Source organism: Nipponia nippon, unplaced genomic scaffold (assembly GCF_047370975.1).
Source record: "Nipponia nippon isolate SJK-2023a ecotype South Korea unplaced genomic scaffold, ASM4737097v1 scaffold_3, whole genome shotgun sequence".
Classification (NCBI taxonomy): domain Eukaryota; kingdom Metazoa; phylum Chordata; class Aves; order Pelecaniformes; family Threskiornithidae; genus Nipponia; species Nipponia nippon.
The window spans coordinates 104,296,902-104,323,268 of NW_028262347.1; the positions used below are offsets into that span (position 1 = coordinate 104,296,902).

Genomic DNA, 26,367 nt, shown 5'->3' on the forward strand with positions numbered 1-26,367 from the left:
CCGGCCGCACGCCGGAAGCGCGGCTCCTACGGCGGCCGGCAGGGCCAAGCCGAGCGCCGAGCGCCGAGCGGGGCGGGAGGGGCCGGGCCTCGCCCCCGGCGCTGCCCCCGCGGAGGGCGGCGGGCCGGTGCCTGCGGGCGGAGCGGCGGCCGCGGAAGCAACGGGAGGGCAGCGGGACCCGACCTGCCCGGGCAGCGCGGGCGTTGAAGACCCGACGGCCTTCGGCACGGGCGCGTGGAGGCTCAGCTACTTCTTAATTGATAAAATCATTTTGATGAAGGAAATAATCTAGCATCATTTGAGAACGACGTGACGCAGGGCTGCGCGCAAGTGCCCTCAAAAATAAGCGGTCCCCTTTTCTCCACCGCTTGCACAAGCAGGCGGCGCGGCGAAGGCAGCAGCGCCCAGCGCCGCAGCGGGGCGGGAGCCGAGGCGGCGAAGCTGCGGCAGCCGCGGGCGGGGGCGCGCTGCCGGCCGGGGGCGGCTGAGGCGCGGCCTGCAGCCCCGCGCGCGGGCGTGGGCCGGCTCAGGCTGCGAGTCCAAAGCGAAAAAAAAAGGCTACAGCATCTTCTCAAATATTTTTTACAAGTTTTACAAGTAAAACCCCCAAGCCAAAAAGCTGACGGTATTAAGCGTTCATTGATCAGACAATTTTTAAACTGAACAAATACAGAAACAGTTTTCAGAGGTTATCAGGCATAATATTTAAAAAAAAAAAAAAAAAAAGAAAGGCTACAGCATCTTCTCAAATATTGCACAAGCCAACAAAGACGGCGAAGGACATGAGCTGAGCGCAGGAGCTGCTCCGTGCTGTCACATGCCATCCATGCGTTGTAGGAACGATGCAGAAACAGATTTCCCGGTTTACCACCGACCGCCATACCTACACTAAAAGCTTTTCCCCTTGTGGCCTTACACATTCAGTCTCCCTTCCCTGAACATATTTTAGCAAGCTACGTTTATATGAAGCCTTTTCCAGATAGTATGTTTGCAATCTCCTGCCTATTTCAGTAGAAGCAAGGTCCCTGTAGAGATACTTGTCAAAACCCATTCAAAACCCCTATTAAAAAAAAAAAAAAAACAAAAAAAACCAAACAACCCTCAACAGCTTTGATACCACCATATGTTTCTTTCTAGTTGTTGCATCTCAGTCCAAAACAGAGTAGCTTACCCTTGGGAGACAGAGAGAGGAGGCTTCAGCATCTTCATTTATTCAGTACTTAAGTCTCTCAGTCAACAACAGGGCCAGCCAGAGCCATCTGCTGCAGCGGGTTTTGTGAGGCACACTGTGCAAAGAGCAAACACTTTCCCCGGGCCAGCCAGCTGCCACCTGCGCTTGGTGGATTGGTTGATGCCCCTACAGGTGGCCAGGCCATTTACTTTTTACCAGCAATTTTATTACCTGTTCTGTCCTTGAGCTCTAACATTCGACGGAAACACGCTTCATTCCCGCTCTCCCCGCCATACATATTCTTGAGTAACCAACAATCTGGTTGCACGCAGTTTTCTTCTCCGGACTCTTCGGAGGTTTAGTTTCAGTGCACTTCTCGTCTCGGGTGGAAGCAATACCCACCACATGCTCACCAGCACAACTGGAGTCTACCCATACAAGGACTCCATACACTGAGCCATAAGAGGATTAAAGCAACTAAATGAAACCAAACCAATGTGGAACACACGTTTTGGCAGTTAAGAAGATGCATCTCTGCTGGCCTGCAAGAGACATGAAAGTCATGCCTGCATCTCAATTGTTTACCTGCATATAACATTGAAGCCATTTTAGTGCTGTTCCTTTTCTCCTTGACAGGGTGATAGTTTTGCTGTGGTTGCTGATCAGTGAGATCTCTAATCCAGGAGAAGTTACAAAGAGAAAGTGAGAAGGGAATGCCTACAGCTGCATCTCGATTTCCCCCCCTTATGCAGTGCAGAAGGGGCCTGAACAGACTGCATTTATAATATTACTCAGCCCCACCTGTCCCACCTCACCTCTCCTCCAAACCAGAGCCCCACTAGCATTTGTTTTTGTACGATAGGTCAGGTCAGACTAAGGAAGGATCTAAGCTGCAAATAGGAGAGGGACTGAAAGGCTACTTATGAGCTACTTCTCAGCAATTCAGATATAAACCATCTCACTGCAGTACTAGCAATAAAAATGCAGTTTGCAGCCACGTTTTTAGGATTGTGCAAAGGCAAACACGCCGATACTGTTCAGATAAACCCCTCCCACGGAAGACATTTGGCTATCACATGCAGGGGGCGCAGAATTAAAAATTAGCTGGGGAAGGCATATCCCTGGGCTGCTTTGGTCGAACAGCTTTAAAAGGAAATCTTCTGCATGACACACTTTCATATTTTGCTCTTCCCTTCCTGCCTTGTTACAGTTTTCCCCACATCCTACATTTCTACCTTATGTTGTGCCTGGCAGATGTGGAAGCAGATTAATCCCTCTTAACACATCACAGCTCCAAGCTCTGGAGCACAGCTGCAGCCAGCACTAAGGAGATGGGGAACTTTTAAGCAAAACCAGGGAGCTATGTGCAAACCAAAGCATGTGTGATAGCTGAAGACAATCAAGCTGTTGAACTTCCTCTTTTAGTTTATTTCTTTTTTCCCTGCTTCCTTCCATGCTACCATTTTCCTCATTTCAGCACCAAAACCTCCTTCCCTGCTTCTAATTCAACCGAATAGTGCTGGGAACTTTGTTCTGTTCCAAGCAGAGCACAGGAAGGCAGCTCCCACCTCCTCATTCCCCTGGCTACTGTGAACAAAGAGCAAACTCTCAGTGAGTGCCTGTAGTGTCAGAGTCACTGGAGAAGGCGCTGAGGTCCTTTAAAAAAGAAAAAAAAGAAAAAAAGGTCACCTCTGTAGCTACAGGCCTGCAGCACAACACCTGCACCCCTCTGTCATCAAAAGGAGAGGCTATATGAACCATATAAACTCACGCCCTATGAGTTTAATGTGCAGATGATATTTAGCTTACGCCTATACCCCTGAGAGCAGCAGGGGCTTCTCCACCTTCACTCAGTGCTGGCTGAGTCACAGTTGCTGTCTGTCACTCCCACAGCTCTGCACATTGGCACTGCCACCCTGCAAGAGAAAGGAGCTACAACTCTATCACCTGCTCGCTTACAGATTAAGGGGAGCTTACATGTCCTACCTGTACCTGAGGGATCACCTAATACAGATGTATCTATGTGGCTCTCAAGGCTGGAAGAGGGGGAATGGCTTGAAAACCAGGTAATGATGCTTAATTCTCTACCCTGAATGTTATCTTGTAGAATTCCCATCTGCATCACTCATGGGCAACCACAGCCCTATACTTGTCCCCCAGGAGCCTGAATATGCGCAAAGGATTGCAAGGCCTGGAAGAAAAAAACCAAACCAAACCAAAACAAAAAACCCACCCCACACCAAAATGAAACAAAAACAACCAACACCACCCCCCCCAAAAAAAACCAAACAACAAACAACCAAAAAAACAACTGAAACCAAAACACCTCACTTCCATCATTTGAGTCCCTTGAGATGAGGAATCAAAATTAATTTCCGCTTGACATGCTTTCTACATTCGGAACACACTTTGTTTGTAAGCCCTCAGGCAGAAAAAAGGTTGGACACAGCTGTTGCAGATTCACATTGCTAGAAAGGAAGAGTAGAGTAAGCAGCGTCCAGCCCCCAAGCTGCCCGTTTCCACTGCAGCAGGCTAACTACATGGCTGGTATTTGTGAGGTGTGTGCACTTATTATTGGAGACTCGCTATACTATTCCAGAGCATGAAGTGAAACGCCTTCATATTGCTTCCGCAATGAACACATGTAAGACATACGGAACACAGCATTGCTGCCAATTCCTTCCTCTAATTTGAGAGGTCAGTCATGTGATTTCAAGTAACAACATACCCACCCCCTCCCCAAAAAAGGTTTAAGTACAGCTGTGTTGTGATGCAGCAGGTCCCTTACCAGCTGCCTTGGGAATTTTCATGATAAATGCAGTGCACACACCACCTTGTTAATGTCTGTCCTCTTCAGGGAGGGAAGGGGCAAGGGAAAGGCACTTTCAAGGCCATATGCAAAATACATTCTTGAATAAAGACAACTTCTCATCCGCCCATGGTTTAATGATTGCTGGAGGGAGATTCTACACCTTCTGAAAGGTCAATATGTCCGTACCCAAAATGTTACGCCAAACAGCAGTACGTTCACCTGCTCCTGCTGTAATGAGTGTTCTTCAAACAAAGTCTTCGAACAAATTACTTTCTTTACTTTCTCAAGCATGTTTTCCAGTCAAGCTCTTGTAGGCTGTATCGAGGGTTTTGGTAACAATGCTTATCAGGATTTAGTTTCTAAAAGGACGTGTTCTTTCTTGGTCAAAGGGAAACTTCATGTTGGTGCAGGGCTGCCAAGACACACATCAGCGTTCTCCTACCCAACCACGATGCTTTTTCTTGAAGTCCCAAAGCACCAAGTTCTTCCAAGCAAAAAAGTTATAAGATGCCAAGAAGTCTCAGTGAAAATCATGGGAAAAGTCACCAGAGCTTTAGAGAGAAGGAAGGGGAAGAAAACATTTGTCTCCCACTTATAAATAATTTAAGACAACCCAAAAATATCTGTACAAACACACATACAAACAGAAAAATCTCATATTCCACAGATGTTGAGAGATTCAGCGACCTCTTGGGGGCACAGGTGGAGGATAAAAGCCTTCACAGCTTACAGGCCTATAAAAAAGAGAATACAAATGCATTAAAAAAATAGTAGAGAATAGGGTTCTGGAACAACACATTACATGCAATAATCTAAGAATACTGCACAAGCAATAGTCATACAAGAAGAAAAACAGGCTATCAGTGATTCAACAACAGATGCCGAGGTGCCCAAGCACCGTTCCTGTCCAAGTTATTTCTTCTGCTCTTCAGCTGCAGTAATTCTACTATTACTGGAAAGAGATGCTATAATACTTGGTTGGAGTAAAACTTTGATAGTATAGTAGCTTTCTCCTGAAAATTAGATGGAGAGCAATATAAAAAGATCAAAAGATTCAAAATCTTTTTTTCACACTAACTACAGATAAATTCCAGCTATACTCTTGCCAGAGTCAAGCCAACATACAGAACTTACTGCACCCACACATTAGTAATTACTATTTTAACAGTTGGAGAATTTTATTAGCATCTGTACTTAGATAAGTCTCTGGGGCCTGGACTTCATAGACCTGCACTGGTTTACAATTGTTTACAATCATACATGTAAACAAGTGTGCTTTGGAGAGATCTGAAATTTGTAAAAAGAAAAAAAAGTCCAAGAGAATGCCAAAAGGGAGTTCCCTCTGCACTACATTTTGTATGTTCCAAGAGGATCTTCTCAGGAGGATCAGGTACGAAATCTCTGCCAGGGGCAGAATGCTACTCCACCTGGGTCAGTCTTATTGTGGCAAGCATTGTGTGCTTCAATAGTGCTGCCCCTTGCAGTGTGTGAACTGCAGTAACAGCATTGCAATAGGCATGTTACCAACTAGGAAACCAATCCCACCAAGTATTACAGATGAGAAACAAGGATCTTAGAATTCCTAACAGTGTGTGTTTATAGGTAATAGTCTGGTAGATTTTACTGAAAGACACGTTCGCTTCCTGCCTCGGTTTCTGCCCAAGGCTTCTGTATTTATTCACTGAAAGCTCATGTTTCAGCTGCATTTTAGCTTTACCTGCTTGCACCTCGAGGAGGCACTCTGGGAGGCCTTTCTGGGAAAGGCAGCCTCTCTGCTTGGTGGGCACCTGGGCTGCGGCTTCTAGTTGTTTCTGGGACTTCATTATCCTACAAAATGAAATAAAGAGGTTACAGACCAGCAGAATTTGGTTCTTGTTAGCTTCACAACAGAACAGGCCACATTTTGCCATTTCTGCAAATGCAATACAATCCCTGAGCTCCTCTTTTGCATGAAAATAAAGCCATGAACAGTGGACCAGTGCATGGCAGAGGTGAGAGCTTACCTCACTGTCCCCTTCCATCCCACTGCTGACACTCAATATGCTCCGAGTGCTGGAGCGGTTACTTGCACTACCTGGAGTGAGTAAGCAAGAGAAAACAAACTGATTATTAAATCCAGGTGATTTAACTGCAAATCACTAATTCAGGACTCCTCCTAACCTCATGCTTACCTCTTGCACACATCATTTAATGCTCGTTTATATTAGTTTATTTCCACTGTTATTTTTCACGTGTTCAGGATCCAAAGAATGGCATTTCATACAACACAGACCACAGGGCCAAACCATTCAGTTTTGCTTTCTTTCTAGCAGATCTCTGCCCTGTCTAGGTCCAGGCTTCTGGTTAAATGCCCACAACCATAATCTAACTGAAAACAGCCAGTGCCAGTATCAGCTGGCAAGTCAGGTAAATATTTTAACAAGTGTTACACACCCAACTTTTATGTATATTTAAATTATCAATCCCCAAGTCCTTAACAACTGCGTGGAGGCAGATGGCTCTGAGTACTGTCACTCATTCATTCCTGGAATAAGTGACTGCTAGAGAGGTTATTGTTCCCAATAGCTGTTCACCTCTCATAACAATCCTTACTCATCACAAGAATGTTTCCTAGTCTATTTCAGAGCTAAACATGACAAATTTGTTCTAACAACCTTCAGCAACCATTTATGCAAAACCATTTAACTTGCACGTAGAGAATGTTTTTGCAATCAGTCATGCCATCTCTGAAGGGGACAGCAACTCACAAACATATCCTACACTGCTATGGCTGGTTTCAATCATAAATACATAATGTTCTTACAGGGCTGTGCAATACTGGGACACTAATGTTCAGAAACCTATACATTGAAATGGAGGCTAGAGAGGTTTTTCTCATAAGGTGCAGTCCCTCCCTAGCCTTGGTGAGGTAACTCTTCTTATCATCTGGTACAAACAGCAGCACTTCAAGAGTGCTAAATACTGTGGTAGGGTCCATTCTCACAATCATGCCACGGGAAAGACAGCCAAACTGCACACAGTGAACTCTGCAGGCTCCTTAACATTTCTCTCACAACTGTTTGTATGCAAGTTACTGGCTCAGTCAGCTGCCTCTGGCACCTACTCTGGATGTGTGCCAGCTATATCTTGCCAAAAGCCACAAAGGTAGTAACCTCACTGGGACTCAGTTTTCCTTTCAGGGGACCAAAATTATCTTAATGATTTCTGCAAGAATTGCTCAGTCTGCAGTAACAGAGAGAATGCAGGGATTTAGTTTGCACAAATTAAACCTAATGAAAACCAAAGATAATAAAAATGCACAGACTAAGTCATTCGAGAGGTCCCACAGTTACAAATGAAAAATGCTGTCCTTTATCTACAACAATTGAGGAAACAACATGTAGAGACTCGTTCCCAGCCTGCAATATAACTATGCCCTTCAGACAGACCAGGAGAGCACGCTGCCTGCTGAGAGTCACAGCAAGGGAGTGTCCTTTTTTCTAAGGGAGCAGCTGCCATCTACTTTTAAGAACTGAAGACGGGCGATATGCCTTCCCTGAGAAGGCTCTAGGGAATCTTTCGCTCAGCTTTCAGGTTCTCCTCCTGCAGAGATGCAGACACAAGATGCCCAAACCACTTGGTGTACCTGGAGTTGCTTTTACAGTTTCGAGAACAGCCAGCCTGAGGCATACAGGGTTTGGGGTGGCGGTGTCAGTACTGTGATTCAGGAAGAGAAGTCCTGTCCCCTGAGCTGACCCCAGAGTCAGGCTGGGGAAGTATTTCCCATCCAGCTTTCCTGTAGAGAGGGTGGCATGCAGGGTTTGCTTACTTGTTGTGCTGGACGTGCTTTCTGTTTTCCAGTCTCCTCGCTTTAACTCCTTTTTTGGTGGGAAAACGTTTTTCCTGGGGGCATATTCATATATTCCACATTCTGGTTTCCCCAAAGTATTATGAGAATGTCGAATAGGTACTGTAATTTCCAAATCTGGAAGGGAAAATGAAGAGCTCAGAAGGGTCTGTACAAGTATAGCCTGTTAAGAGACAGCTTTGCACCCAAGAACAAAGTTAAACACAATCACATAAGGGCGATCATAACTGTACATGAATGAATCAAGATTCATTCCACAGATGTGGGCATCCTTTCCTCAGTCTGGGAAATTGAGGAGTAAAGCAACTTCCCCAACAGGTACATGGATGTGAATATTAAAATATCACATAACTACAATACACACAGAGACATTTCTGCCTGAAGAGCCTATTAATATTGTTAGCTGCTGCATTACCAGAGAACATCAGAATCAGAGACTGTTACCTGCACTTTTGTCTTTTTTTTGCTTCTCCATTTGCCTCCTGGTTATGCTGTCTCGTAGCCGTTTCAGATTTTCCTAAAAACATCAGAAGATATTCTTTTCAGGGCTTTGGATAAAGGAGGATGACCAGCTTTCTGACAATACCAGTATTATATTTCAGCTAACTTTGCAACCAAGCTGTAACAAAGCCTGCTAGACCTGGCTGAAGTCCAAACCATGTCAACAGGTTTTAATCTATTCCCTTCAGAAATCCATGTGTGCCTTTCAGAAGCCAAGTTTTTTCAGATGTTCATTGTGTATGTTAAGGTCAAGTTCACAGACTCACTGGCACTTGCAGGTAAGCAGCACATTTGGTTTAGAACTCCCTCTTTTTTCTGCTTCCACTGTGACACTGGCACAGGAACAAGACCCACAGTCAAATAACTGCACAGTCCTTTCTGTACTAATGAACAGATAATTCTGACTGCAGGGACAGAGGAGGCTGCCACGCATCCCAGACTGTAGGACAATTCAGAAAGAATTCAGGATGTCCCTACTGAAGCAAGAGAGCACACCTAGAAATGTAACTGGCAAAGTCTCTTCACCGTTGTGTGGTAGTGTACTGCACCTTACAGTAAGGAAAGGTGGGGAGAAAAAAAAAAAAAAAAGACAACTTTTCCAGCAGGGAAATATGTATGTATGTATGTATGTATGTAAGAGAAGGAAACCCCTGAACAGGCAGAAAATCAGATAGAGCAATTGCTGTACCATGAGGCAAGATCTGGAGCAGAGACTTTGAAAGCTGCTCATGGGATGGGGCACAGAGTATGCCACTTCATCACTGCTACAGACCCCTACTAAAGTAGCACTGCATTCTTTATTGACAGAAGAAGGGATTCCTCTGACTGTTTCTGGGTAGAGAAGACCCTTCCAAGTGAGAATCAGGAGGACAAAAATCTTGGCTTTGTTCTGACAGCTCCCACAACAGCGTCACACACCGGAGACCAGCACACCTCAAGTGTGAGAGCAGACTGCCACAGCATGAACAAAAGGCTCCAAAAGAGGCAGGCAGTGGTTTTAAAGAGGGAGCAACACTCTAACTTGAGAATGGAAATATTAAACTATGACTGCTAGTTCCACCAGTCATTATGTTGCTGCTGCCAACATAATGACTCCCTCGTTCAGCTAAGCCACCAGAACACTGTGCTTTCACTAATGACTGTTGGGCAAGCCAGCTGCAAAGAACAGGTAGTCCTGGAGCCATCAAACACCCAGAGAGGGATCAGACCAACTACAAGATAGGACTTCAAAGCCAATACACCATCTGGGACACCGAGTCTTCACTGATCTGAAATGGATGAGAACTGACAAGCTAAATGTTCATCACAGAAGTCCTCTGCCAGCTGGTGGGTGCTAGGTGACCTCTAGAAAGGTAATTTAGCCAGCTGGATTTGGGCCAGTTCCTAGTGTACAGATCTCAAAAAACTAACAATACTACTGCAAGACACAAAGATCTGTAAAACAGCTACCTGCTTGCTGCTGCATGGGAACAGCCCCTCCATGTCAGGAGAGAACTATGCTAGCTGGGGGACTGTGTTAGCAGTCTTCCTGCTCCAACCAGGAAAGAAACGTACCCACACTGAACAGCTTGTGATATATATACCTAGAGAGACAGCTGTATTTCTTAAACAGGGGAATAAGCTTGTACCTGCTGGAACCGGAATGATTCTGATCTCTTTTTCTGGTTCAGTTGCCACTCTTTAAAATGAAGTACAGCTTCATCAACAGTGAGTATGCCCATTTTCACTTGCTCCTGTAATGTAATCAGCTGCCGTTGACCTGGGGTTTTCATTCCAGCAAATGGATCATATATGCTTGATTGAGACAGGTCCCTTACAGGCCTGACTATCGTCTCTGAAGAGAGAAGAACACCAAAAATATTACTGAACTTGTGGCATCTCTCCTCCTCACTGAATACAAAGAAACTCAAGCACCCTTGACATAGCAGAGATTAAAAAAAAAAAAAAAAAAATCAGTATTACAGACTAAATGCTTCCCTGACTAGAAGAGTGTTCTGTCCTTATACCATCCTGGTATTTGTCCGGGCTAAAAGCCCAGCTGAGAAGTAGCCTTGTTACGCAAGTATGTCCCAGGGATAATCTGTGTTCTTAAAAACATAATTTAAGTTGTACTCTAAAGCGCCCTGCTTCCTCACTGCAAAAATCTCTCTCTTCTCAGCAACCCGCAAAACAGAGCTTTCACCTTGACAGTCACAAAGCTAGACTCCTCCTAGGTAATCTGTGCAGTGTAACTCCACAAACAGAAAGGTGAAAACTCATCCTACTGATGCTGGCTCTTTGTAACTCATTTGCAACATGAAGAGGAGTTCCCAACACATGAGCTAAAAGCTCAGATGTGGTTCCTGGCACTCTGATAATGCACAGGGTAAGAGATGAAAGAATATGGCCACAGTTTTGGAAATGCAGAGATCAATGGCAAGCAGTTCAGTAAAGGTTAAATCCCAGGAAATAATGATCAACAGGCAGTGGCTATATCCAGAAGATCAAAAGTGGGACATCGACTCCATGAAGTAGTACGGGTCACAACATAAAAAAGGACTTCAATGATTGCTATGATCCTGACTGGGGATAAACTCCAAGACGGGATATGAACAGTATGTGACAAAAGGGTACCCCCCTCACACTCTGCAGTTATAAAAAGTTTCCAATGTCACATAAGGTCAGAAATGTTGAGTCATTCATACAGGACTATTATGCCCAAAGCCTTGTAAAACAGACTATTCTGTCACATTTCACACAAATGAAGCTACCTCAGCAGATTTGCTTTTGGATTACGGGAAAGATTTTCAGAGTGAACTTCTAACTTACCTTTCTTAACCCTTCCTGAAGGGACATAGAGATTCTCAGGTCTTTGAGCCTTCTGTGCAAAAACTGTAAAACAAACACTCTTCAGATACTGAAATGCATCTCATGAAGACAGAAATAGCAAGGATGAATATGGGAAGCATACACAATTCTGCACTGCATTACAGCTTCTGTTACCCTACTAAGTCCATCGAAGAGAACAAGATAAGGAGTTGTACAGTAGAATTCCCCTTCTATTGACCTCAAAGAATTTATTTCAGCCACCTCTAAGAGAAATCTGGACATGCTTTCCCCACAGTCTTGTCATGGGGTGAAGGAGGAGTCACTGAAATTACTCTTCCACATTTAGTTGGATTTGTTTGTACCGTTTGGGGGTAACCTGTCATCCTACTGCTTTCATTAAGAGCAAGCTCAGGCCAAGGCTGCAGGATACAACATCCCCACATTTTCAGAGTAGGCAGAAGATGAAAAATGGATCTGAAATTGGATCCCAAAAGCAATCCAGCTCCAGAGCCAAATAATCCAGGGGTCTCAAAAATGTGCAGATGGTCTTGGTGTTCATTCAGCAACTGGAGCCCATGTCAAGGTCATTCTACAGTTGACTAGTCTACAGTTTCAGTCCTGGTACCCAACTCACTTTTGGAGATGTACAGCTCATTGTCTGGCTGTGGAGAACTGGATTCTGGTCTTGGAACAGGAACTGGAGGTCTGCTAGCCATTTCCTGTGGAAAAGTATCTTGTTCCACTGAGTAGTATACATCTTCACCGTACCGCTGGTAAACTCCTTCCTCTGAATCTGGCACATCCAAGCTACTGCCTACAACAGAGTAAAGCTTGTAAGAAAAACAGCCTGGCCGCTTCACTGAACACAGGATCCCTCCAGATGCACTATGTACCACATTCCTACCAAGCTGGCCATTTCACAGGCAAAAACACGCAGTTTTGCAGAGACTTAAAGTGCAAAAGCCCTTCAAGACAGGACTTGATAAAGTTATTAACATCTAGTAGCATATAAGTGTTTGCCACTAAGCCTGTACCATCTGTTTTGGTGAAGAAACCATAGTGGAAAACCTCATAACTGTTTTTAAGAACTCTGTGAACAGTTAGTTCAATTAATTCCAGTTAATTAACATACTGTAACAGTTAACAAATCAGATAGAGCACTGGTTTCCAAAAGCTACTTGTGGTGGTCTACAAAGTACTACAAAGAATTATTCCTTTGTCTGAAACGAGCAATCGCGATCAGCTGACAATATATTTGATCTCAGAACAATGTGTCTCAGAGGGAGCTGGGTACACACATCTGTACTTAACAAGCCGAGCTACCATTATACCACCTCATCATCTCCATTCTATTCTCACTCCTAACATCACTGCAAAATCATCAAATACTGTCACACCTGATTTAAAAGCTAGTTTCCCTCTGTTTGCATGCTACCAAAAAGAATTAAGAGCCCCTGGACTAACTCCCTACTCTGTTACCAAGTCACAAGTGAATGCCCTAACCACTGGACTGCCTTTCCTTTAGTCATGTTGTAACACCTAGTTGAGTCAATGCAATGGGACTGCCAGAGCGTTGGTGTTGGCAGGGAAAACAGAACAAGATGTTAAGAGCCTCAGATTTAATCTTGCTCTGAGTCCAGCTAGGTCACCCACAAAAAGTGAGCCTGTATCCCATGAAACCCAGTGAGTCAGAAAAAGGCTTGGACAACCCGATCATGTTCAGTGGGGATAGCACGGAGCTAAGGTCTGGCTTTGATCAGAGAAGGCAGAGGGAGCACTGAAGAGGCAGAGTGTAGATCAGGTTTGGGAGCCAGCAGTTCTTTTCCTCTTTCCAGGCTGCTGTTTTCAATGGATGGACTTTTGAATAAAGCATGTACATTAAAATTCATCACTAGCTTGTGCTGCTCTACTTTATACTCAGCCTCTGCCCACGAGGGGAGCCTGCACCTACCCAGAATTAATTCCCATCACTAAGATAAGGACAAAAGACAGCCATTCCTGAATAGATATCAGCTGTGTGCTTGCACTCACTCGTAGACAGGGACTGGAACTCGAAATCACTCCTCCTCTTTGGGAAGAAACTGACTGCTTTTGTGAAATCACCTCGCAAGCTGGTTTTTCTGTTGTGCCTCATTTGTACCCACTAAGGCAAAGCTGTCCATGTCAAACAGTGTGGACTAGCTCCTATCCTTAACAGATACAAGGAGAAATCTCAAGTTCCATTTAATTGCTTTAACCGTGCTACTGCCATCCCTCTCTCCAAACAGGTCTCACCTTCTAAAAACTTGCGGAGCATTGAGTCTTTTGTAGTTAGAGAAACTTCATCTCCAGCAACTGGAGTGTCTGGTTTGGACTGAAGCATCTCTACATCTGAAAAAAATCAGAAAGATTAACCTGTTGATTATGCCCTTAAACATGTGGAACACTGTAATATAATGTAATAAAATGATGTGATATTTCTGACTGGACCTTTGGTTTATGGTGAAAATCAAAGAGGAAGCCAGGCAATTGACCAGACATTTGCCTCAAAAAAGGCTCCTAAGTTGCTATGTTCAGTCTACTTTGCACAAATCTTTGCCAGCTGCCTGATGCTTATGCTTGAGGATGACTAACATTGCTTATTGAGAAGTTCTGTCAAGGCTCCAAGCAGGCACTGAGGATTAGCTATTATTGAGAGTGTGTTGGCCAGGTGAAGGTTTTGGCCTCTGCACAGTGCTCCTGAGAGGCCAAAATGAGTGGAAACTGTGACTTGGCAAAACAAGACATTAATGGCAATTTGCCCATGACACAGAAGATAGTGTTTGTTTTGTTTATTGGATAAAAGTCAAAAGAGCTGGCTGAGTTAATTAGTTGGACTGGAAGGTGTTTAGAGGGTCAGATGATAATTTAGTATTGAGAAAGGAGTGACAGCAAACAATAAGATACTTTGTTAAGTCAGTGTTTTGACATGAAGAATTCTGATTAAAAAAAAGGGTCAACCTCATTGTAACCCTAAAACTAATCCCAAAACTAAAATAAAATGTTCAGTAACCATGCTCCTAATGACATTAAAACCAAAATGAATTGTTGAGGCTTATTGATATAAGTGAATTGTTGAGGCATATTGTGAAATATCTATTACTATGTAAACTAGATAGTTTGGGTTACATGACAGAATATGACATATTTCTCTGTAAATCTTTTTAGTATTTGTTAACCTTTCTTGGTTTTTTCCCCGCAAATCTGAGGAGATTATGAGAAAGGGATAAGAATATGCTAGCAAGATTTTGCTTTGTTAGAATGTTGTGGGGTTTTTTAAACAATAATTGTCAAAGGACCTACTGACAGTCATGTGAATGCACCTGAGCTAGCTTTAACCTCACAGGAATACCTCCAGCACAGCCACAGCAATAGTGCATGCTGTGTGGACTAACCACACCAGCAGCTTCTCAATAGCTCCGAAGTCCATGCCAAGTTGCATGCTGCAGGAGCTAATCTGCTCACCACCAACCTAATATAAAGTTCACTTAAGTATCGCTGCACTACATGGAAGCACAGATTTGACACTTGAGCATCCTGAAGAATCAGCACTACAGACTGTATTTTTCTGTAGAGTGGTTTTTCCACCTTGCAGCCACCTTGATTATTTTTAACATAGCTTTTAGAAAGGAACCTGTAGCAAATACAGGCCCAGAGGAAAGCTACTACTTTATGGATTTGGGGGCAGAACAGAATGTGACGGGTGTACAAAGTTCCTTGCATTCTCTGTGGAGGGAACACTATCTTCCCAGTTTTGGCTGCGCTCCGCAGGATTACTAAACCAGCAATGCAACAGGATACTGCAGGGTTTGTTTTCTATCACATAGTCAATGTAGTTAAATTCATCAACTGATTAGTTCTCCTTAGAAGACACGAGTGCCACCTCACTACCCTCTTGCACACAGGCCTGTCTTGCATACAGATGAAACCCAACATCTCACCCATGTACCAAAATTGAAAAGAAGTTCTTAACTTCATCAGTGACACCCTCTGTTCCACTTGCTGCAAAAACAGGCTAGTGAGACAGAAGCGACAAGAAGGTGGCGCACACAAACTTTTGGTATCACAGGAAAGGTCCCCAGATTTTCCTGAGGCTATTGGGGAAAGTTGGCCTGAAGGGTTAGTGGGAGGAGGATTAAGTAGTTCCTAGATGCCAGAAATTAGTAGCTAAAAGATATTTATCCAAAGAGTTTCAGTTTCCCTCTGCAGGGTTTAAGGCTTCAGAAGGGAGCTCAACCAACCTGTGAACAGACAGACATACAGAAGATGAGTTATGACCTACAGACCCTTCACAACAGCTAAAATATCCGTGTGGGAACCCTTTAGAAAGTAGTAACACCCTTCCCCTTCAAACATTTGCAAACACTAGATGCCAGGTATTCCTACACATGAAGTAATCTACCTCTTTACAGAGACCAGTCCTTTACTATGCAAGACAAAGGCTTCAATGTGTTGGCATAAATCACAAGTCAGAACTTCATAAGCAGTTATATTTTTGTGCACAACTCTCTCAGTTTGCTCAAGGATGACAAGGAGGCTGCTGTCTCCTGCATTAACTAAGGAAAAAATAAAAATCAATGAGGACAGCGTCGAAAGCTTGCTCTCCAGAGAATAAAAAAGATGAAGGAGGAAGAGGATATGCAAGAGAGCAGAATAAAGGCATCACAACTTAATTGTATGTGAACTAACACCTACTCTTTAGTTGTTGAAGGTCTGCAAATTACAAGACAATAGATTTTAGTCAGCTGAAACTCTCTAGGACAAAGGATTAAATCTCTGAATGAAACTCACACTATCTATGGTCTGAGCGTCCACACAGTTCATAGATATGGAAACAGTGCTAAGAGTCCGGACTTGTTTCCACCAGCCCTTGGCCACTGCCACTGTCTGACCTTGGACAGACGAAATACAGCCTAACTCTTTCCTCCAGTAAAACACTATAACAACACACGCACACCCCCAGGCAGTTTAATCTTCACAGAAATCAAACAGGTTTTCAGCACTTTCAAGAGTCCTTGCTCTCAGAGCCCCTCCTGCACACAAATCCAGCCTACTCAAAATAATCTGTTTTGCAAAAATCAGCACGAGGTGCTGGTGAAAGGAAAGCAGAAAAAGCAAAGCACTTTACCTGATGCTGTAGTTCATACTACCAGACTGATATGATGGAGATAACTCCCTTTTTGCTGTTCAGCTGCTGTTTGTTACAGTGTGTGAGTGACTCAGCTAAATGACAGTTACCTGCAACCTGCACCAACCTGGAGCATATTCTGGAAAATTATGTTTGACTTTACAGGTATTTGAAAAGTCTAATAAGAGGGAAGTGCTCTTCTGAAGCGGGAATAATTAGATTAATGATAAGAAATTAAATAAGGCAATTCAATCTCATTATTAAAGAACGGCAAACAAGGTAACAGCAGGAGCTAGTAAGTTCCCACTGATTCAGTTAGGAGTACTTTATGTTCTACACTGCTCAGGGCATTAAGACCTACCCAGGAAAGAACGCTCCCCTCCAGCAGAAGGGGAGGCAGTCTACTGTAAATGAACAAAACCTTTTCCATTTTTTTTAATTCCACCATTTATCTCAAAACTTGAAGGGACAACCAGCAACCCAACACAGGTGTATGCAACTCTCATGCAGCATCAGTTTATGCAAAATTGGGTCCTTGCGCAGCTTCTGCACCTTCTCTGTAAATGTCTCCCCAGGACCAAATGCAGAGAGAAAAAAAAAAACAACACATAAAAGTGCATTGAAAAATCAGAAGTGGGATGAAGAATACAGAACTAACAGAACACTCAGGTATTCAAGTATTTGCTTCTACTTTTAACTCATTACAATGGCTCCAGTCCTGTGTTACCTTATTCTCAAACCAGTTCTTGCCAGACAAATTGACGCCGTGGTATCTAACCTTCCTTTGATCAGTCTCTGAAAAACTGTGGTGGAAGCACATCTTGATCACAATAAATGGGCATGCTGCCACAGTATGGCTACACTTAAAATAGCCCAGGTATTGTCCTCTATACCACAGCCATAACTACTCACATAAGGGCTACTCTGACCTGGAGAAATTACCTCAGTAGAAGTTGATTAAGATTTCCTAGGCAGTTTTTCATCCTCACGAACCTTTAAGTCAGTACAAAAGCTTTAAGTCTTTATTTGTGATGGCAGTTCTAAACCAGCCAGCACTCCCACTAATTTCAGTGAGGGTTTGCCTGTGTGCTGGTATTCTAAATAATATTGAAACACCTTCACTTTGAGAGAGCCAACCTAAGTGTCGAGCATTGTGCCAATTTAACCTCACCTGCTGCAATACAGGTAGATTTTAAGCACTGTTCAGACAAGCTGTAAATATTCTTCAGGCAAAGACTAACAGACTACATAAGAAAAAAAAAAGAGATTTTCAGTAAAAGACTCCTGAGTGGAAGGTAACAGATTTGTGTGCAGGAGCAATACACTAGAACTCCAGAAGAAGCAGGAAACACACTCACATTCTTTGATGAGGTATTACAGATAAGCCATATACAGCATCTCACCAATGAGGAAAACATTTTAAAATGCAGACGCATTCAGCTCTGCTTTTCAGTAAAGGAATCCTAAGTACTACTTTAGGGACAGCTTGGGTTTTTACCTTTCTAGTCCTACTAGCCCTGCAGAGCCTGCAGCACATTTGCACACCAGGAGAACTTTCTGGTGCTGATCCCAGAGACCTCTGCCACCCCGCTGATGTGGCTGTGCTTGCAGAAGCTTCCCCTAAAGGACATATGGCTGCTGGGCCTTTGCTACTGAGGAGGCTTAAGTAAAGCAGCCTGAATTAGGCTTCATATGCACAACCTTTCCCATCCCATGGCAATCTTTCCTTGCTCTCCATCTCCATGCCTGTCAGCCAAGCAGGCTGTTTCACATATTCATCCAAAACACCAGCCAAACTCCCTCCTGAGATCTGTCAATCAGAGTAAGTGAGGGAAGGAAAGCCTGTGTACTTGAACTGTTTAACTTAATGTGGCTTGTTTGACAGAAACAGGCAAGGGGACACGCACACAAGCAACTGAGGGAGGTGGTAAACTTTAGAGGGAAGAAGAAACAGGCTGCTTAAAACAATTAGTTCTTCCACCAACAGTCTGCAGGGCTGGCAAATGGTTTTCTTCACAGAAAGCAATTCTGATCTAAATCTGAACCAATACGAGAATATTTTCAGAGAGGCTTTTCAGAGTCCAGTTCAAAAGTGGTAAATTACAGGGAGCTTACTTTGCATCCATGAAAGAAAGGAATATCCCCTGCATAGCTTCTGGGAGATCTGGACATTTCAGGGGTGGAAGAAGACAAGTTGGGCTTAGTGCTTTTAAGCATGTTTTTTCTTCCCTCTCCACAGACTGAGTCAATCAACTCCATTCAGAGGTGCACTGACTGCAGGCAGAGCTTCCAAACATCTAGAAACTCTCACCCCCATTACTGCAAACAACAGCAGCTTTGTTCCTTAGGAGTCCAACCGGCCTTACTGCTTATCTCCAGCTGAAGGCAGAATAATCCTGGTTTTGGTAGCAAAACTATCCCTGCGGTGGCCAAACAAAACTATGCAGGGAAGAGTTTATGATTTCAGGCAGAGAACCAACGACGTCTTCTGCACTGCATAATCAACAAAAATGTCTTTTATAACATCATTTAATCTAAAAGAGGAGAAAACCAGCCCAGGACAGATATAGTCTATAAGCAAAAGTGTTTCAGTCAGAAAGCTTTTCCCCTGAGGCAGCACACTTACACTTAAAACTGCAGAAATATTAGAAGTCCTCATGCAGGTACTTAAACTATAATAAGCTAGATTCTCTGCTCATCATGGGAATCATAAAATATATCATTGGGATGAAGCTGGACCAAATAGGCAGATAAATAAGAACAGCAAATTTATAATTGCTTAACATAAGTACTTAACTTGGTATTTGCAGTCGGCCTCACTGAATATTAATGGAATGGTGAAAAAGTTAAGCATCTGCATATTTATCAGAATTAGCTCTGTATTTTTAGGAATAAACCAAGTGGATTAGAATAATGATTTTTCAATTACAATCTTTTCAGTACACATATTTCGAGATGTTCGCTTTCTTTTGTTCTCAAGCTGTTGAGGTAAAAGCTCAGCTCTTGTTTTTCAGTTTCTCAGTTTTCAGGAAAATCACAGCTTACATAGTGTTCTTTTCCACCAGCGTCTGTAAGTCAGAGTGTCCCTACCTCCCTGGATCTCAGGATAGAGAAGCAGGACATAGTAGAATATTTGGTCTCTTCCAAATGCTAATTCACTTGCTCAGGGTTCAGGGAGTCCTCAAAGCACTGAGGAAACAGCTCTTGATCTTGCACACTGGCAATCAAAGAAAGGTTTAGAGCAATTTTATCAGCCAGCCAACATCAGAACTGGAGTATGGTTTCCTTGCGGTGAGAGCAGAAAAGCTATAACCAGCCCTTACTCTGAAACTCAACTGAGGTGCTACTATGTATAAGAGAGACAGATCAGCTTAGGCCTCTTGGACAGGGGCTCTGAGCAACCTGATATAGTTGAAGATGTCTCTGCTCATTGCAGGGGGGTTGGACTAGATGACCTTTAGAGGTCCCTTCCAACCCAAACCATCCTACGATTCTGTGATTCTATGAATATACATACAAAGATCTTCTGGGGCACCAGGGACAAATCCAGCCATGGATTCATAAAGCTCTTCATCGGAGCCAGGATTCAAGGAACATTTCATTAACAGATCAGTGGACAGATGAGCCATGGACTCATAAACAGACTCATCCTCCTCGCCTTGCATCAGCTCTTCCTTAATGTGGCTCTTCAGCATATCTGCAGTTTCCTGGAGAGGAAGGAGGACAAGAAAAAAAAATTATCAAGTCTCATTTAAATAATCTGGAGAATCAAAGCAAGCAAAAGACATTTCATTTTCCCATCACTGATGGAAAAAAAACTTCTAAAAGCAGCCCATTCCTAAAGACTAAGGCTTCTCAAAGGCATTAAATCCCCACTACAGCTGTCTGGGCCCAGCCTTCAAGATCTATGTTGTAGTAATAGATGATGAAGGTGAAACAAGTTGGTGCCGACACATTCTGAATATCCATTATAGCCTCTCACCCCCTCGATTTCATGTCCTACCTGATGTCTGCAAACTCCTAGAACATAAGCAAAGCTCATTCTAAAAATACAAATGCTTGTCAAAGGCTATTTTGGGGTAAGCATAGCTGACCATAAGGAGGAAAGCTTGCCACATGCGGAGCACTTACAAGAAAGCAGTTTTAGCTTTGGTGTAGATTCAGTTTCAGTTTCTTGGCATTAGCAGTAGCACGTAACACCCAGAGTGGGAGTACACAGACCCTTTTCTGTGAGATTAACAGGAAACCTCACAGCAGGCAGCTGTTCATGTAACACAGGCAACTTCCGATTCACAGGACAGCAGAACCCTTTCTCACATACTTGCAACACGGGGTGGGGAGGCAGGGGGGGAGGGCAGCACAGATCTTCAGCACGCCACGCAAGGGAGCAAAATGTAAAGCTTCATCCCAGCCTCCTCCCCAAGTTCCAACTATGTCACAAGCACAGCCATCTTAACTGGTTGCAGTACTACAAGATATTCTTCCATCCACAACTGTCACCTCATGGGCCTTCAATCCACAGGGCACATGTGTCAAAACTGTCTACACATGCTTCCCTCCACAGTCAAAATGTAGGTAGCTCATGCAATGCTTTGGGGAGGTGCCGAGGAAATTTTGCCAGAGAGAAAATTAGGTGAGTAAAGGGGTTTACTGGGATTTTTAGATACCCATACTAGTAGTGCTTCTAGTCACTACCTTGCAGTTGACACACTGGTGCAAATCATTTGTGTGCTCTGGTACTAAGCTGCACCAATAGCCTGATGGTCAGCAACCAGGGCCTACTCTTAACACAGCTCTGTCACTGTGCTGGTGGAGAGGAGGACATGGGAGGAGCACAGTACTGCAATAAAAGGTTGGAAGGACTTCCTAAGCATCTCTTTCTTACCCCAGTGCAAAGATTTTAATCACACAATTTACAGTTTCTGCAACCCTCCTGATCTCAGAACAGGGAATAACCTTTATTTAGCTCTAATGTATAACACTAAATTCATGCTTATGTCAAGAAGCAAGCCCCAAGTCTAAGAACCACCCATGACTCCTAAATAGGGCTTAAACACTACTGTAATTGGCTGGCAAAACCACTCTAAGGCTGGCAGATCTATCACCCACCATTCAGACAATTGTTAGGGACAATTACGCACAACTTTTCAACTGAAGGCAAAGGCAAATAAAATTTGCTCAAGAATTCACGTGATCTAAGTCAAGGAGCTGCTTGTTATTTTGAAGCATACAGGTTGGAAACAACTCAAATGTAAAAGAAAGGATAAACCCCATGCACACTGAAGGGCCCCACAGAAACAATTTCCTGGTGCAGCTGGAGTCAGGTCCCTGTCATAATCTGGAAAAGTCAGAGTGCTGTTTTCTGGGGATGGGGTTAGCTCAAAGAGAACTGAATTGTGAACTGGGCTCCCAAAGAGAACAAGTAGGGAATGGACAGCTATCCTAATGCAGGAAGAAGTGGAGTTCAAGTGGAGCAGGCAGACTACACAGATCACCTGTGAACGAGCTAATAAGCAATCCAGACTGTACTATGACTAATCAGAGAGCACCTCAGATTGTACCTTTCCATATTGTGTTCCCGTATTAGTAAGTGGGATGAAGGGGCTGTAGTTTTCCCAAGATCAGAGGTTAGAAGAGTACACCAGGCACCAACCACATCCCTGCAGAAACTTCATTAGATGTATGGATGATAAGGAAACCCAACATGAAAGTCTCTGCTTCCGTCTTATTTGCTCTGTGCAAAAGCCCCAAGAACTTCCCCAGCTCCAGAGATGCACCCAACCCTCCAGCCTGGAAGCTTTCAGCGTGGCTGGATGTCCGTCTTCTACACCCTACCACACCACACTGCACCCTTTATTACCCCACCACTCCTGCTCCCACAACACTAAGTGCCAAGCTTGGTGCCACTGCCCACACCTGCAGTGGGACAATGCAGAAAGACTGCTGCTTCCTCTTACCACATATTCATCAATGAATTGGCGGAGATCCTTAAAGCCGTGCTTTTCTGCTATGGTGTTTGGATAATGGCCATATTTGTTGGCTACACTGTAGGCCTGCAGTGCTCCAGGGCATGTAAGCAGCAAGGCAGTGAGGTTCTTCAGCCCGTATCTTGCAGAAAAGTGAAGCAGTGTTGGCAACTCCTCATCTCTCTGATCTGTGAGAACAGGAGCCTGTTAGAATCTAAGTTTCTCTCTAGCAGCTACAGAGTGAGTAGGTGAGAAACAAAATTCCTAGCAAACACATAGATCGAAGCAGGTGTGAAAGCCCTGAAAAGTATACATACAGTTTAAAAATGGAGCTAACTCTGCACAAATTAACTGAGGTATCTAGCACATCTCCAGGCTTAAGTCCTATGACCTTTAGTGGGGAATCTGGCACTGTAATAGCTTAATGTATGTACGATCACAGGTTTGCAAAGACCTCTTAGATCATCATTCCAGTAGGATCCAGCTCTGTAAGGCAACCATGTCACAGTGCCACACCAATCCAACTGCTGAGTGCCCACTGTGCAGCTTAGAGCAGAGTCATGGGACTGGGGGAAAAAGACTGAGCTGGGGAGAAATGCCACATGGGACTGGGAGAAGTACAAGTGAGAAAAGATGGGAGATATTTTGGGGAGCATTGTCTTTTGACTTTGGTTGTGTTTGAAGCTGTCTATATAGCTGCATCTGTTGCAGCGCCAGGAAGTTGGACTGATGCATGTAATAAAAAAAAAGGTCACCAAAACCAAATGGCAACCCCCCTTCTATAGGCATCATCAGGAATTTAGCTTCCCGGCTGAGATCCAAGATTTTTGAGACAGCCCGTGCAGGTACCACACACGACAGTGTTAAGGCACTCCAAGGAAAAACAACTGATACAGATGAAGTTTAAAAAGAAAACAAAAATCTTCCAACTTACTTGTTGTCATATCTTCTTCTTCCAGCTGGTTGATTCCAAACAGGTGTAAGCCACTGGCAGGAATGTTCTTCTTGAGTGACTCAGTCAACAGTTTATCCAGTGCTTCTATACTGTATGGCACGATTTTAAAGGCCTACAGATAAATAGAAAGTGATTTTCTTTGGGGAGCCTGGAGATTCGGTTAAGGTGAGATTTATAAGGTGTTTCTTTATTTAGCACGTATCAGAAAACAGTAGGCATAAACACTGAAGGTAACAATGTTCAGGTCAAGCAAAGAACATGAATAGCTTCCTGGTCCAGAAACAGAGTATCATTAATCTGAGCAGATGAGAACCGTACACTCCACAACAAGAAAAGAGCACAATGAGAAAGTCATTCATGCAACTGGAAGCGCAGAAAACTACTTCCTACTTCCTTGACAGGTATAATCTTACTTCTGAAACTGTTCCAATGAAGTGTCACTTCTGCTTTAAGCATGAGCTAGTCCATTTTGAATTGCTCTGGTGTACGCTTTGGGTTTGGCTTTTGGACTGGTTCTTAGTCAAAGACTGGGAAGCATGCCTATTCCCCAAGTAGAGGCACAGCCCAGTACCAACTGCTCCACAACCTGAACTAAAAAGAAAGGGAAAGACAGTCTCCTCTGCCCCAGGTATGCTGGTGACTAACACCACCACTCTGTAGGCTTCCGCTACGTGGCTGATCAGGGACATGCAGGCAGGCAGCAAAGATAGCACATCTGGAGAACCTGCTTGTGGAAGCTTTACCCCTCTAATAGGGTTCAGGTACCCAAACTGTGCAAAATATGATACGAGGACTGAGGAGTGGCTTTAAAGAATTAAGTGCTAAGAATAAACAAATCATTTTATATTACTCTACTCCATTCAGTTAGTATGAATCTTTGCTACCTTTTCACACATTTTCCAAGAACCCTTAGGTACAAATTTCCAAACAATTTATTTCTTTACGGTACTTTCTGTTATATCAAGTTCTGTTATCCCAATCTTTTCAAGTCATCAAGGTCTAAATGTGAGTGTTGATTGACTGCATTTTTTTGTTAGTTGGATAGCCTGAGTCACCTTAGCCAGCTATTTGCTCCAGAGACAGAAAAAACACCCACGCTTTCACTAAAAGGGGATGTTAAGGTTATATGAAAATCCCTAAACCACCTTGCATTTCTGCATTTCAGAAGAGCTACTTCATGGCAAGCACTTTTGCTTATGTTCACTTGTCCAGCCTCTGAAAGAACTGGTTTCCAAAGCAGCTGTCTGCTAGAGTCATTACCTGGCACATGAACTGTACGGGGTTGGCTGCATTAGCCAACAGACTGCTGATTTCCTCCATGTCGGTATGATAGGTGACACTTGTTTCTCCCACCATCAAGTCCCCTGAATATATCTGCAGAGGCACTGTCCCAGAGGTTAAATCTTTGAAAAGAAAGAGAAGAAATCACCATTAAGAACAAACAATGAGAATAAGTCTGCATCAAATACGCTGAGGATAGGAGGAGTTTGGAGATATTGCCAGCTGGATACCAACACAGTTTCTGTTGTATTGAATACATGAAGAGTTATGAAAAAAAGGAGATGATGTTGGTCTGAACATTAGGTAGGAAATTACTTTGGAACTACTTTCTTCATAGCTATGTGAATGCACATCACCTGTGACCTGCTAGGTCCTCTGCTAACAGTAGTCTGGATCACTAATGTTAACAGTACATCACCTCAAACTAGAAAGCCTCACATCTCTCCACCCCTGGCTTTCTCTGGAGCAGTCTCTAAACGGTGCCGTCAAATATGAGAGCTGGGGAAGAAGGCAAGAGAAACCAGAAAAGTCACTAGGGAATTTGCAACCCCTGTCAGCCTCACTAGTCTCTGAATGAAATCAACTTAAAAGAATTCCAGCTTTGCGACTTTACCCTTGCACAGAATTTATCTCCTGCCTGCACCTGGGGAGCTTCTAGATGTTTTGTCCAGTGTGCACTCATAGGTCTGAACTTTCTCTTTGAAACACAAATATTTTGAATCCCACTGAAATTAATCTTTCCCTGTATATATGCTTGGCTGTTAACAACTCAGGAAATGATGAAATAGTTACAGTCACGCATGAAAGGAATTAAAAATATAATTCTCTTACTGTTAGAAACTGCAGAGCTTACATAGTTGTACACTCCATCAATGTGAAGGTCATGTTTATAATTCAAAGTGCAAGTTAGTTTCCAGGTCCATGTTTAAATTATAAGTCTTGATTTAAGACAGATTAAGTTGAACATTTTTATGTGGGTGAAATCACCTTCTTTAAATCAATCCACCTCACTGACTTTATGGGAGTTGCTATAATGACTATTAGTCTCAGAGCTGTCACAACGACTCTTCAAGAGGACAGACCAAAGTAGATTAAATAAAATCATGCTGGGAAACTACTACCAATCTGTAAAGGCTCTAAAATTTTGCCCCTAGTTTAATGAACCTAAAGTTTAGACAACCTACAGTTTTGTAAATGTAAATATCTAGAGTGACAGAACATATCTAAATTAAAAGGCAAACCAGGATAAATAGTTTCATCTCTGATCACAGAGAGATCTTCACACATTAAGCATATGCTGTTAGTGTCATGCAATTATTTACTGGCACTTACCTTCTCTTGGTGCCCTGCCAATGCTAATGTGGTGGTAGTTATAACACGCAGTCAAGTTCAAAGTGCTTTACAAGCTGCAATCTGCTCTCAGAACTCCCAGTAAGGTGTTTCCACACTGCAACCCTGCCGCTGCTGAGAGGAAAACAGAGCCCACAAGCAGCAGTCTATCTCAGTTCCTCATCACAAAAGTATCACAGATGAGAACGCAAGTTCCAAGATTTCCTGGCCTCAAGTTTTTCTGCATTGAAACCTTTACCCTTATCCCTCTGGCACTTTTCAGGACAGGCAGATTGAGATAGAAAGGAAGCAACAGGGGGAGAAGGGGGGTAAAATCTCAGCCCAGCTTACCTGGAGCCTCCACAGAGATTGTGTACTCATTCTCCATCTCAGCCAGCACACGCACAGATGACGCATTCTCTGGAGAGAATTCAACTTCAGTTTTCACTTCGCCATCTAGCTTACATTTCATGATAATATAAACTGTTGTCCGCACCTAAGAGAAAAGGCATTACAACGTGCAGGTTCACAACATAAAACACTTACTTTGT

At 43.5% G+C, this 26,367-nt stretch overlaps 1 protein-coding gene across 6 annotated transcripts in view; it reads right to left on the bottom strand.

Moving 5' to 3' along the window:
- Nucleotides 1–4,096: 4,096 nt before the first annotated feature.
- The window catches only part of PIK3AP1 (phosphoinositide-3-kinase adaptor protein 1), a 45,469-nt gene continuing 23,198 nt past the window's right edge, over nucleotides 4,097–26,367 (bottom strand). For 5 of the 6 annotated variants that reach the window (XM_087766317.1, XM_087766321.1, XM_087766320.1 and 2 more), the window contains 14 exons: nucleotides 26,168–26,312; nucleotides 24,467–24,609; nucleotides 23,186–23,318; nucleotides 22,243–22,439; nucleotides 19,803–19,992; nucleotides 13,414–13,509; nucleotides 11,774–11,953; nucleotides 11,140–11,202; nucleotides 9,960–10,165; nucleotides 8,275–8,347; nucleotides 7,792–7,947; nucleotides 5,987–6,057; nucleotides 5,701–5,810; nucleotides 4,097–4,717 (listed from right to left, as the gene is read on the bottom strand). In XM_087766317.1, coding sequence (XP_087622443.1) covers nucleotides 4,663–4,717; nucleotides 5,701–5,810; nucleotides 5,987–6,057; nucleotides 7,792–7,947; nucleotides 8,275–8,347; nucleotides 9,960–10,165; nucleotides 11,140–11,202; nucleotides 11,774–11,953; nucleotides 13,414–13,509; nucleotides 19,803–19,992; nucleotides 22,243–22,439; nucleotides 23,186–23,318; nucleotides 24,467–24,609; nucleotides 26,168–26,312 — 1,818 coding nt within the window. In that variant the 3' untranslated portion in view covers nucleotides 4,097–4,662. The remainder of the gene's footprint in view (nucleotides 4,718–5,700; nucleotides 5,811–5,986; nucleotides 6,058–7,791; nucleotides 7,948–8,274; nucleotides 8,348–9,959; nucleotides 10,166–11,139; nucleotides 11,203–11,773; nucleotides 11,954–13,413; nucleotides 13,510–19,802; nucleotides 19,993–22,242; nucleotides 22,440–23,185; nucleotides 23,319–24,466; nucleotides 24,610–26,167; nucleotides 26,313–26,367) is intronic. The other variant, XM_087766318.1, reaches the window with a different exon arrangement.